The sequence below is a fragment of the Taurulus bubalis genome, assembly GCF_910589615.1.
Source record: "Taurulus bubalis genome assembly, chromosome: 12".
In the NCBI taxonomy this organism is placed as follows: domain Eukaryota; kingdom Metazoa; phylum Chordata; class Actinopteri; order Perciformes; family Cottidae; genus Taurulus; species Taurulus bubalis.
This window is the reverse complement of record NC_136600.1, coordinates 5,990,745-6,004,877: the sequence shown is the minus strand read 5'-3', so window position 1 is coordinate 6,004,877 and position 14,133 is coordinate 5,990,745. Positions and strand designations below refer to the sequence as shown.

Genomic DNA, 14,133 nt, shown 5'->3' with positions numbered 1-14,133 from the left:
GCTTCTGGGTTACCAATGGCAACAAACATGATGGAAAACAAGAGAAATAAAACAAAAACAAAAAAAGGCCAGTAGAAGAAGAATCTAAAGCCAGTTTTGGGCTAATTATTTTATGACAAAATGATGCACAAACTTTAAAATGATGAAAGATCCCCTTTTCAAATCCAACCACATTTTTTAACCCTGACATCATGCATTAGCCCTATTTTCATTCCTCGCAGTGAATTGATTGCATAATGTATTTATGTTAATGTGTGTTCGAGCACATATACTCTACCCAGCTGTGTGCCGAGCGCTGACCTCGAAACCTCACACAGTTGAACAAACATAGCAGAGGTATTATCTGTAAACGGAACATTGACCTTAATGTTGATGACCTAAACATCCACACCGCCACCTTCACTGCACACAGTGGTTTGGCTGAAGGCCAATGGCTGAATAATGTATGTAGTTGCTCACACAGAAATGACTTTGCCTTCATAGGGCTTTCTGATCACAGCTCTAGGCGTCCCCACCTGCAGGCCAAACACAAAGCAGAGGGAGAAAGGTTAAGTACCTTTGTGTCCAGTAGCTCATCAATATTTGCTTGCTTTGAATTTAAATCTGAATTCCAGTCCCCCCTGAAAGATGCTTTACATATAAGCAGTGTCCTCTATGTTTCATTTGTGATGCTCACAATTATGATGCTCACATAATGAAACAAGAAATGATGAATCAACATTGTCAGCAAATATTTAGTCAGTTCGTCAGTGCTGAAATCACTCCCTCATTCAGTATTCCACACAAAGCAAAAGTGAGTTAGTTGAGAAAGTCGATACCTGGACTATTTCTTGGAAGAGTGTAATTCATAGACTTTATAAAATATGGATGTTGTCAACATGACGTCAATCATAGGTTTCTACCATTATGAAGCTATGACGGCCTAACTCTAAAAAAGGAGAAAGACGTGGATCGGAGATATTAGCTGTAGAGTCCCAAACTGCTTTTAGTACCAGGCTGTATACATGTTCATTCCTGCGGTAAAGTTGGGCATTTAAAAAAAGGGGTTGATGGGAATTTACTCGCTTTTAGAGCCAAGCTCAAGTGGCCATTTGTCGCTTGGTGTACAACTGCAATAGCTGTTTGTCTTTGCCTCTTGAGGGCAACAGAAACAAGTTGTAAACAAAACACTGGTATACCTTGACATGGTGATAAACAGTTACTTGCCTTCACATCGAGCTAATGCATAGCAGCATTAGCATTTATTTTGTTATTTCATTTGTAGTCTGGTGAAGGCAAGTCCAATAGTTAGTCTGTTTTAGCTCTGTTTTTGGTCTCCACCAACTCCTGAGGGAAATGTGTGCCTCCCGAGTAGCTAAACGCTGCACTACGTTTACCAGCTAGTCAGCTGTGTCGTCTGTCTGCTGTTTGGTGCTGATCAGGTAGGTGTATAGTGGGTTTTTAGGGCTATAGGAGCTCAGACACTGATTTGTACTAGTTGGGGTATTATTTTCTACTCATAAAAGTCGTGGGGATTGACTGACCTGATCCCTTTGTCTGATTCTTTTGTAAACAAATTCAGAGAAGGGCTTCCTGTGGATGAATCTGCCGTGTCCCGCTGACACCTTCAGCCGCCCATCCTCATAGACCACTCTGCCTCTGGAGATGGTGACGACCGGGACACCGTGGCACTCCATGCCCTCGAAGATGTTGTAGTCCACGGCCTGGTGGTGGGTCTTGGCTGATATCCTCCTGCCAAGACACAAAGATACAACTACATTTCAATTTAAAAAGATTTTGGAATTAAATGTCTTTATCGCATGCATTTAATAAAGCTTAATGCATTATTTTCTAAACTGCCAAGATGTATTCATGCACAGATATCGAGTTACTGCAGTCAACAAGCAATATAATTAATTATTGTCTTTTTACTTTTGCTGCAAAAAGGCTGGAATGGGACGTTGAAAAGAAACACGTTTTGATGACGATGCCCAAACAAATGTAGCATGGCTGCGATAGAGTTCATAGGCAGAAATTAATACAATTATGTGAATGATTTATCTGACAGCACTTGTGGTTAATTTACTCAAGATTTATGTAAAACTCATAATTTAATACTTTTAACTGAACTGCACCATGCTGCTGCTATGAACCCTCTCCAACCACGATCATGAATGTAACCAAATACAACATTTTGTGGTATTTGTACTTTAATTGTGTATTATTATGTACTCCATGTACTTTTTTTCCCCCCAGAGTGCTGCAAACTGCTGCCGGCTGTGCCCGAAAAAACAGCCAACAGCAGCGAGCCCAAACTGCGACGTCTCCGATCGCAAAACAAAAAGAACGAGCTGAAAGACAGAAAGCGACTCTGAGGTGTTTCTCTAAACATTCTTCACTATGAGCGTACACACGCGTTGTGAGCCAACTTGTGATCCACTTTTAGTAAAAGGATTGAATTAAGTACAGAACCTTCCATCACTGGATGCAGTTACTAATAGTGGTAGTAATGCACCTTCTCATCAGGGTGGTGGAAGGGCTTTCTGGAAAATAATAAATCTCTGAGATGGACAGCCAATTAAAACGCTTCATATTAAAATAATCAAACGCTCTGCACTGTACAGATTGATGATGTCTGCCATATAAATCAGATCGAACTGAAAAGGCTAAATCAGCGTGACACGGTATAATAACTCTGACTCAGCCAGTTCCACGAAACACAGTGAATGTCTTTTTCCTTTTTTTTCTCTCAGAGAGCTCTCCCCCTACATTCACACATGTCCCATTGATTTGTAGAGCCAGACAGCATGCCAAGTGTGCACTGACAAAAACAAGATGTGTCCTCATTATCCAAGTAGCACCACTTGAGACACAATCGACACAACTTTCCAGGTGTTCCTGGTTACGCAACCGTTTGTGGCCCCTGGTCCTGGATGTTATGAAGTGACACTAGCGCCGGGGGCAATTCATCACGAAGTTTCACGTGATGAATTCACGAAGGCGCCGTCGTGCTTGAGAAGGCATCGCAGCGTCCACAGACCCGCGGGACCAGGTGACCGGCCCGAGATGATGGAAAAACGGTGAACTCCTCCACAGCAGGAATTGTGCAGGTCTCACACGAGATGTTTTTTGTTGCCAGTGAATTCATATACAGCAAATTACACCAGTGTGTAATGTGTTCTTCTCCAATTCACATCAGCGGTTAGTGACTTCCCCGAGGGGTTGAGCCCATTGTGGTTTATATAAGGCTGAGTGTGCCACAGTATTACTGGAACGCACACTGTCCTCCGCAGCCTGCGTCTGTGCATGACGGGCTCTGCAGGACAGCACACTGTCCTCCGCTCCAAATGCAGATCCAATAATAAGAAAATGGAAAGAAACAAACACCTGACTGTTTTTTCATGTGATATTCTGAGTTGCTAACTGAAAATAGCCGTAATGCTGCGTGCTCTCTACTATGAAAATTGGTTTAGCTCCCACGTGAAATATTTGTCATCTCTAAGATCCTCACCATGACCCATCAGCATCATCCCACTGATGCTGTGCGCATCTAGCTCAAGCAAGTGTTAAAAGCCTTCCAAAAAAATAACCAAACATGGAAAAGAATGAATCATTCCATTTTTTTTTTAACCGACTGATGAATGTGATTCATATGTAAATTGTGTCGCAGCTATAGATAAGTGATGACATACCCTGACTTCTGGGTAGAGCACAATCGGCTTACGATTAAGTAAGTGTAAGTGTGCCACCTCAACACACACACACATGAGGTGGCACAAGATGAAAGATACACCGCTTCTCTTTTTAGTAGCTTGTATCTATAGCATGCATGCTTTACTGCTAAACTTTACTAACTTTATCTTATTCAACCCTATGCTTGACACCCTGGAGACGTGCTTTAAAGTCTGCCCGATGTTTCAGCAGCACCATCTGCCGTCTGCATCTGCAGAAGCTGCTGATAGCACTGGAAGAAATGTTTCACTTCCTACTGAAGAGATAAGAGAGTGTTCAGAATTGTGTATTGGAGTCAAACACATTTGAAACTGTCCACACACGCCATGTCCCTTTGCTCCATTTCAAAAGCCCCCCCCCCCCCCCCCCCCCCACACACACACACACCCACAGTGTTGTGTTGATGCTGAGGAGTCGGGGTCTTCACCTTGTCATCTTTGGGTCCCATATAACCACGTCGGCGTCCGAGTTCTTGGCGATTCTGCCTTTCTGCGGGTAGAAGTTGAAGATTTTTGCTGCGTTGCTGCTGGTGACGGCTACAAATCGATTCTCGTCCATTTTGCCGCTGTGCTGAGGGGAGGAAACGCACAAAGAGGCCGGGTCGAGTAAATGGGGCAACGCGGTGGATGACAACAAAATACAGAATTAGCAGGCATAAGGTCAGCGTTTAACTGCAGCAGCAAGCAACTCGTTTCTGCCAAAGTGTCACAACCGTCACTAGACGGTAGTGCTTTTATTTTGTTGTCTTGTCACTTCCTGTTTTACTTTGAAATCATCCTCCTGTGTCATGTCCGCTGTCTTTACTTCCTCATGTGTGATTACCTCTCCCTGCCCTGATGTGTTTCACCTGTGTCTCGTTAACTCCCCTCCCAGTGTGTATATATACTCGGTGCTTCACTTGTCTCGTTGCCAGTTTGTTTTTCTTCACCTGTGAGTCAACTTACCAGCGTTTTCCTGCCTGATATCCTGTTCTGATTCCGACGTCCCTTCGTTTCCGAGTAAGCCCGATCCCTGCCTGTACCTCTGCCGAGTTTGACTGCCTTCCTGTGAATGACCCTGGACTGTTTACGTTGGCGATTCTACTCTCCCCTGAGTGAGACAGCTGCTCTCACCACAGCGGGTCAGAGCCTTGCCGACCGGCCTCAGTCCCTCCCCAGTTACATCGGGAGAACCTTCGGCGGTCCTTCTCCAGAGACTCTATCCTGTTGCAATATTACCTTTATCAATAAAGGAATTCTTGTGAACTTTACTCTCTGCCTCGGGTCGTGCATTTGGGTTCTTTCATTAGTGCTCCGGCGTGACACAAAGCAGCATCTCCTGTGTGATTTGTAAGCGCTGTGGAAGTTGGTGAATCTTCCCAGCGGCCTTGGGGCAGCCGGGCTTCACAACAACTGTGAGAAAATGCAACGCCGGCTTTGTGCAGCAATCTGCAGCTTCAAAAGCTTTTTGCCTCTTTGTTTGTATTATAGAAAAAAACCCTAAAATACTTGATATTTCCGCTCAAATAAAATGAGGAAAGTATCATTATCCGTGCTTAAACATTACATTTGATGATATCCCGGTAGGGGTTACAAATTTAGATCAATTCACATCACTCCTGCTGTTTCAGACGTGTCAGTGCTGAATAATGTCAGAGTGCATTCCTATCATTTGTACACACCACTCCTTTCTCCCAGATCACAGACATCCTGTCCTCCACTCCGTTCACTCCGTTTGGGATCTTGGTGAAGTCGTCTTTGCCGAGAGCCTTCTGGCACACAGAGAAGGTGCAGTTGTCCGTCCCCGTCACACTGAGATCATCACTAGCATGTTTGATGGATAAATATATGTATGGGTGAATTAGTAATGAATGAATAACCAATACAGAACAAATACATAACAGCCATACTTTAATCATGAATCATTGAGGGTCAGTGAATATGCAAATCAGCCCATTTGTGTGAATTCTATCTTGGTTTTTTTCACGCTGCCATGTCAGCTTACGCATCTTCACCCTCCTGTTCTCAAAACACAAAAACCAATAGCTCCAAAACACACATGCTAAGTTACAAAGCACGCTCATCTGAGGTGACAAGTCTGGTCGCTAAGCTGTCAGTTCCACCTACTTGGCCAGTAGGTCCATGAGGTACCCAGGGGTGCTGGGGTCAGGTCTGAGGGGAGGACCCATGACAAAGCCAGCAGCATGGGCCCAGTCTTTGTTCCAGCAGTGAGTGCCGTCGATGCCCAGTCCAGCGGCAATGGGCTCCCCGAACACCACACGCCCTGTACAGAGAGGACAAGAAAATACTCTTCAGTGGTCACATGATGACACAAGTTCCACCTGCTGAAGACGAAAAGTTCACTTGGCAAATCTCATCTCTTTGAAACAAACAAACCTTGCCCCATTTCAAGAACAGGGGGCAGCAAAACCCACACTCACCATCTCTGCGTGCACTAGACACCACCTTGGCGGCAGATTTGCTCATGACATGGACCACGTACAGCGGGCAGTTGACAGCGTGTGCGATGGTGATGGCGCGCTGGGTGGCCTCGGCCTCCACCTCCTCCGGCCGACACAGCTCATGGCCCTCTGGCCCCGTGATGCCCAGAGACAGCATCTTCTTTGCCCCCTGCGGGGACGGAGACATCAAGACAGCGTAAAGGTTATTGGAGATGGGAGGATGACAACGGCACAGTATCTGTAACCAACACAGGTCAAACTAAACTAATATTGCAAGGAGCATATGAAAGCATGGACTAACAACTCAGAGCGGTGCTTTAAAAATGTTAACCTTGTGTTAAAATGATCTTCCTGGTCATTCCCAACACTACACATGTATAAATGATAATGCTTGCAAAATCTTTCAGTATTTTGTCCCTTTTCTTTTGATCTTTAAAAAATAAAATACAAATGTAGAGACATATTAAATTTGTGCCCCTTCCCTTTGTCTCAGACTGGATTGGCAGATTTTGAAAGGGCCCGAAAACGGAAATGACAACAGAGCAACAACAAAGAGAATATCTGTTTTATATGCTGTATGTATGTGCTATGCATGGACGAATATATATTCATTTTGTTTGACAAGTAATTCACAGACAAAAAAATGCACAGTAGTTTTACAGCTGGAGAACCAAAACAGAAGTAATGATTTCTGAAATGTGTTATCAGTTCAAAATAAGCATATTCTCATGAAGCTAGAAAAAAGTAATGGGAAGTCAAGCAGAACAGATCATTTGGGTTAACAACACATATGTATGCTAACTACACCTTTAGCTCATGTCCCAGTGGCAGCATTAATCCTGTGTTTCCAGCCACTAGAGGCCCGGACGTTTCACTCTTTGGGCATTTGCTGCCTCCTAGTGGTGGATTGTTGTAATGACACATTTCAGAAAGAAAAAAAAGATTGGCCATTCTGACTTGTTAAAGCAGAAAAAGAGGCCCTGGAGCCAGCACTTCTAAATGGACCATCTAATCACACCGGTGCTTTACCGGATACAACATATCAAACAAAAAAGCTGTTCATCCTAAGAAGAAGTTTCTACTAGTTCAATTCTGAACATTTGTCGTAGTTAACTATTTTGCTTTTTAGCTTTCACTAGAAAAAAAGGAAACAATCGCTATTATGGATGAATGTGAAAAGTGTTGAGTAGCTTGTGTATTTGTTATACTCCTTAATAACACATTAGTGTCACTATAAGAGTCATTATTGAGCAGGAAGAGTCAATATCACGTACAACAACAAAAATGGGAAACAAACCAGCACAGTAGTACGGTAGCTCTTGAGTACAAATCTTTAAGTCTTTCAGTGAATTCCCTCCGGTTGATAAACAGGTTATGACCTTCGCTCACGCTGTACGAACCTCTGCGATCAGGTCTCCGTTCTCGGCATGCACCTGGGCTATGGCTCCGACCTCCTTACACTGGGAGAAGGCCGCGTATAGCTCAGAGTCCTGCAGCATGAACACGTCTTTGTAGGCCATGAACATCTTAAAGGAATTGACTCCCTTCTCTTTCGTGATCGTCTGCATCTCTTGTTTGACCTGGAGAAGAAAAGGGTTGACATGGAGGAATAGATCTGAGTAACATTGATTGTACATATAGTTCCCCTCTGAAATAGGGGCAGATATATAGGAGGGTTGTGCCTTAAACACAAAACAAGTCCTTTTTGACATTTTTATGTTTTAGCAGAAACTCGTGTCTGATGCGATTTTATTTAGGATTGGCAAACATACTTGGCAAGAATTTCTTTCAATTTCTTTTTTGCTCATTCACCTCGTCGCTCCACCACGTGACGGCGACATGCAGCGAGTAGTCGCAGCAAACTTTGAGGTCAGCGGTCTTTCGCCAGCGGTCGTAGGCCTCCAGGAGAGACTTGCCCCTTTGGGGGATGACAAAGTCCATGATCATTGTTGTCCCTCCTGCTAGGGCGGCCTGGTGAAACACACACAGTGAGATACAAGTTAAAGATTAACATTTAGGAGCCATGTGACCTGTGCACTGCCAATGTGAAGCTGTTATTCAGGCTGTAGTTTAAGAAGGAGTTGTTGGTGAGAATATACTGCTATACTTATGTTTCCCTCTGCCTGACACCATGCAGGGCTGTGACTGATGCGTTCAGACAGACTCTCTGGCCTCTTTGTGCCTCTGTGAGCTGCTTCATGTCGCCCTGACACCTGCACCATAATACCTATGATACTACTCATACAAAGCTGACACAAACTGCTAATTGGTTTTGATGTATTATGACTCAGTTGTTTAGCAGCCTGGTAAACTGCCAGGTATGGACAAAATAACAGAAACATGAGGAACTCTGGAGTTCCTTCCAGATGATGTGTGTGCACCCTGTCCTCATTTGCAGTTAAGTCGGACAAGTTCAAAACACTTCGGGTCACAACCTTCAAAATAAAACACCAACTGCACGTCAAATTGAAGATAAATACAGCATTGTAATCAAATGGGATCGAATTTAGCACAAGCTCCTTTAAAATACTTTAAACAAATCCCAAAAGGTGCAGATGTTATGCCAATAGCACACATGAATCCTACGCCTCGGGTGCAGCAGTACATGTCATCCAGGTGTTACTACCAGAGACAGCGAATTTAATACATTATAAGATAGTCAGGATATCAGAATGATGTTTTATTTAACCTTTGGAATATTTTGATGCAAATACTTTTGTACTTGTACTCCTGGAACATTTTGAATGCAATAATTACACCTTGACGACCATGCTGGATTGTTGTAACTTCCGTCACTACTACACCTGACGTGAACGCGTTCACCTTGGTTCCGATGTGGAAGTCGTCCACCGCCTCGGTGCCCATGAACGCCAACTCCATGTGTGTGTGCGTGTCGATGCCGCCCGGGATCACCAGCTTATCGGTGGCATCGATGACTCGCACCCCTCCCGGGATCTGAAGGTTCAGCCCGACTTCGACTATCTTCCCATTTTCGATGTAGACGTCGCTGATCGCAGAGCAGTCCTCGTTCACAACTTTACCCCCTTTTATCAAGATCCCGCTGGGCTCGGCCATCCCCGCTGTGCACCTGAGAGTGTAAAAGACAGAAGGAACAAAAGACGGTTTGTGACGACTGAACTGAGGCGACAGCAGAGTAGCACGTATTCAGAAGGAGTTCAGAAGGAGAGAAAAAAGAAACGCATGTAGGTCAACTCCAAAGTTCATGCAAGATTGGGACACGCGCAGCATTTGCGGTTATTCGACTTGTGCAATGTATGAGCGCGTTTTCCTCTGTTAGACACCGCTCTCCTCGTTCATGACATCATCATCACAGCTCCGTATAAAGTATGTGGCCTACTGTTGCATGCATTATGCATTCATTTGGGACAAACTACTTCCTCACAACATTGCATCTTGAACTTTGACCCCTCTGCTATCTGATGCATAGAGCACAGTGGGTCAGAAGGGCCAGACAAACATGCCGGCTTGCACACTGCCAAGTGTGGCTGGGTGCACAGGGGGATCCTGGTATTTTTGCCACGCTGCATTTGACATAGTATGCAAGTCTTTTTCTGGCATACTATACAAAATGGTAGTATGTGTATGTAGAATGGACAGCTTTTTAGTAAACTGGTGCTTCTTAAATAAAAGTGTGAGCTGTGTATCCTGTAGAATGTTCCAAAGCAGAACATCTTAAAAAGCATCGCTCTAGCAGATACAACCACTTTTAGACAAATTCATAGAGTTAGTTTTTTTCCCCCAAGAATGCATTTCGTCCAGAAAGATACAAAATAAAATCCCAGTTTGAACATGTAATCGATGAATCCTCCACAAGTTCCACAAGGTTCTGTGCTTAGACCAATTATATTCACCTTATATATGCTTCCTTTAGGCAATCCACACATTTGTATTGTTATGCAGACAATACATATATATATATATCGATCAAGCCAGACGCAACTGGCCAACTTCACTGTAAATAATGAGTGCCTTTTTCACCTACGTAACATTGCAAAAAAAAAAGCCTTACTATCAGGCTGCTCTATTAAGTCTCTTAAGACTCTCCAGTTGATCTAGAATGCTGCAGCAAGTTTACAGACACAAACTAAGAAAAGAGATCAAATTACTATCGTTGTTAGTTTCTCTTTTCTGGCTTCCTGTTAAATCCGGAATATTATTTAAAATCCTTTATCCTCACCTACAAAGCCCTTCAGGGTCAGGCCCCATTATATCTTATGGAGCTCATAGTACCCCATTACTCCACCACAGCGCTGCGCTCCCAGAATGCCGGGTTACTGTTGGTCCCTTTCTGTGCCCAAAAGTAGAATGGGAGCCAGAGCCTTCAGCTGGGGGCCCTCACCACATCTAAGAGTCGGCTTAAGCCTTTCCTCTTCTCACAACGCTGAGGGCTGGCTCAGGCTCGCCTTGGACCCGCCCCTAGATACGCTGCTATAGGCCTAGACTACCGGGGGACTTCCTATGATACGCTGAGCCTTCTCCCTCTCCATCTGGATGCATGCATGGCCATTAATGCGTGTTACTAACTTGGCTTCTTCCCCGGAGTCGCTGTGCTCTCTCACTTCGCAGGTTTCCGTGGTTCAGGTTTTTACCTGGACCTGGAGTTGAGCCTGCTGCCATGGGCCTGCCGACACCCACTGCTACTATTATTATTATTATTATTATTATTATTATTATTAGTCACATTTCTATCAGCATTACTGCTTTAATTATCATTATCCTCCTATTATAGCCAGTGCAGCTGTTGTTATTGTTAGTAATTATGTTTCTATTATTATTTCTGCTACTACTGCTGTTATTATGTGTATCATTGCTGTCATATGGATTGACTTTGTTGTCATCTTATCACGTTGTTCATGTTGATCCTGGGAGAGGTTTGCCTCCTCCGTTGTTCTCCCTGACATCTCTTCCTTCCCCCTCCCCAGTTAAAGTTTTTTTTTTTCAAGGAGTTTGTCCTTATCTGATGTGAGGGTCCAAGGACAGAGAATGTCGTATGCTATACAGATTGTAAAGCCCTCTGAGGGCTTTGAAATTGAAATAACAGAGGCACCTCTCAGTATAATGCAATACATTTCTGGCAACTGGGTGATTAGCCCTCTATATGAATATAAAGCATGTTCAAGATATAAGCTTGTGAAAGTTGCAACACTGAAAGACCAGTAGTACCAGTATCCTTATTATGCACGTTCCCAAACCTATAGCGGTCACAACTGACCTCAGGTCACGTTACTGCACCTGATCAGTGGACTGCCTTATACCGGGAGGAAGATAAATACAACGTATCCTCATTCTACTGTTAGTATGATATATTTATTATATATTTTTAAGCCAAGTCACATTCACTTTTTTGGCCATAATTTAAGAATAAATACGCAAATTACGACAATTTCAAACAGACATCTACTAATAAGTTGAAATGAGGACACTGCAATTAGACTGGTTGGTGGAGGCTTACAGCCACAGGGCTGTCACTCTAATTGTCTTATTATTGAGAAAGTCACGATGGAGAATGTAAACCAGATACTAAGCCATTGAGAATAATCACCTTTAAGCATGCTTTATCTGAACATGTTATCGCCACACTCTCTTAAATTGTCCTTGTTTTCACTACCTACTGTCTTAAAGTCATTGTAAGCCAGTGAAGCCTGAACCACAAAAGCATCCCTCTGGTTGGCCCTGTTCTTCTCCAGCCAGCGTCCCTGTAAGAGAATTAATGGAAACCAGAGATGTCACCTCAGTTATGCAATCTTTCTTTTCTTACATATAGTACATTTTGTCTTTTGTCTTCATCACTCTTTAGACCTCTTGACAGACATTTTGACATTATATCATGACTTACTCATAACATGAATAATGGCTATGCTCCCTTAAACAGGCCTTTCCCTCCAAACTACTTTGGTACATTTTTTCCACACATTACTATGAGAATCTCGGACTGGTCATTCAGAAAACCTGTGACAGCAATAGTATAGCGGCACTACAGAGGCAGGGAAGCTGACTAGTCAAAAAAAAAAAAAAGTGACTGTATGTTTATGAATTGTTTGTTGTTTAAAAAATAAATAAAAAAATCCACAATTTCAGCAGGCTTCTGATAATGCTGTGATATCCCTGGAGCATGCAACTGGCTCTCTTTCATGAAGAGTTGTTCGCCACTGGGAGAGATTAGCATTTTACTGCAGTGGATTGGTTGTCGGCGCCGGATCAGTCCAGACAACTTTTCTCATCCATTAGTGTATTACGGAAACAAGACACATTGGAGAGACAAAGATGCATGCGCTGGTGAGATAAGCGTGCGCACAGGGCTTAGGAACACCTAACCTTCACAGTTGCAATAAACAATAACATGTGACTTAAGAGGATTTACATAAGATGAGAGGAGTAATCAGAGGGAGTGAAAAACCAATGAGGCAGCAATGGCATCTCCTCAAAAGTCTCTGTGCTGCTGAATGAGGAAAGTTGCCATTCCGCTGGATTTAGACGAAGGCTGTTGTTATCATTTCTATTTCCTCAACCTGCATTACAAACCAACACAGATGTCAGTTTCTCTCTCGACTGCATTCAAATTCAGCGAAGCGCAGCTCCAGAGCGTTGACAAGGTAAAACTCTGGCATTAGAAGGGCACAGCATGCACAAAAAAGTGACATAAGATAATGCTCAGGCAGATTATCAGCGCGCTGTGCTCAGGCACAAAGAGGCTTGTTTACCGCGCTTGTGCTTAAACTTCACACATCACACTGCGGCTACAGCGAAATGTGTGTAAGAGATACAACTAATCTGAAAAGGAGAAAAAGGCCAGATTATAAATCTGTCGTTTTGGCATTTCTATAGCTGTTTTTAGTTGTTAAGAGGAAGGTTTTGTTGGAAATTAAACGTGTGTCCTCTTTTCATCTCTTATCTAGTTAGATTTATTTTTTAAATCCAATCCCACCAGACTTGCTTGTCTTGTATTTTTGTCATGCAAAAAGTTCTATTTTAGCTCTATTTTCCTTTTAATCCAACTGGATGAAAGAAGAAAAATGCAAAGAATACATGTCTTCACAAGCATGCGAAAAATGTGATTCAAATGGGTAAGATGAGGTAAATGGAGAACCAGATGACCTGCATTACTGAAAGGTTGTATTAGCCTACACAGACACACACACACACACACACACACAAACACTTTACTCGCTGCAACACGACCAATAGCAACCCAAACATCCACGCTGAGCTCACTCAATTTAGCCTGCCAGCCTCCGCCTGCACTAACCCCCCCATGTCATACTCAGTGCGAAGTGACTCATGGATATGCAGCAACTGGCCTGCTGGTCCAATCACGAAGACCTGAATCTGAACATGCTCACAATTGTGGGGCACGCTGGAGTTCGGCCTGAACTGAGGCTTCTGCTTTTCTGGGCTCCACAGTCTTTCAGCGCCTGAAGTGGGAGACGATCATATAAGAAGCCCAGCAGAAGATGAGCTTCCTGTGCGAGCAGAAGGAAGTTCAACCCGCAGGCTGTTGATACTTTGTTGAGTCAATAAAATAGGCAAGGGGAGGTGTAGCCCTCCAAACCAGACCACAGCCTATTTGATCTTCCCTGGCATGCACTACGAAGGACTACAGCCTCCTGAGAAGAATTAATGCAACACACTGATGAGCGATTCACTCATCCATGTGAGTGCGTGACGACAGTTTCCAAACATTAACCGGTGATTCATTTTGCAGACATGTATAGCCAGCTGGTCACGTCAATTGATGCACAACGAAGGTTATCACAGACAGAGTGTCTCCGTATTTCATTTGTTATATCACTTTACATTCATACAGTCCAGTGTATACGGTATGCAGTGCTCCAGCAGTCGCTGTGCATACATGAACCAATTAGACTTGCATCCTATTTGCGTGTGTGTGTGTGTGTGTGTGTGTGTGTGTGTGTGTGTGTGTGTGTGTGTGTGTGTGTGTGTGTGTGTGTGTGTGTGTAGCC

General features: G+C 43.6%; 1 protein-coding gene across 1 annotated transcript; it reads right to left on the bottom strand.

Moving 5' to 3' along the window:
* Positions 1-455: 455 nt before the first annotated feature.
* Positions 456-9,226, bottom strand: dpys (dihydropyrimidinase; the record flags this gene model as incomplete). The annotated part of the gene is made up of 9 exons (XM_079227797.1): positions 456-515; positions 1,524-1,731; positions 4,139-4,281; positions 5,372-5,513; positions 5,817-5,973; positions 6,131-6,320; positions 7,552-7,731; positions 7,964-8,122; positions 8,975-9,226. 9 exons carry the CDS (start codon positions 9,224-9,226, stop codon positions 456-458), a joined length of 1,491 nt encoding a protein of 496 aa, XP_079083923.1.
* Positions 9,227-14,133: the final 4,907 nt, after the last annotated feature.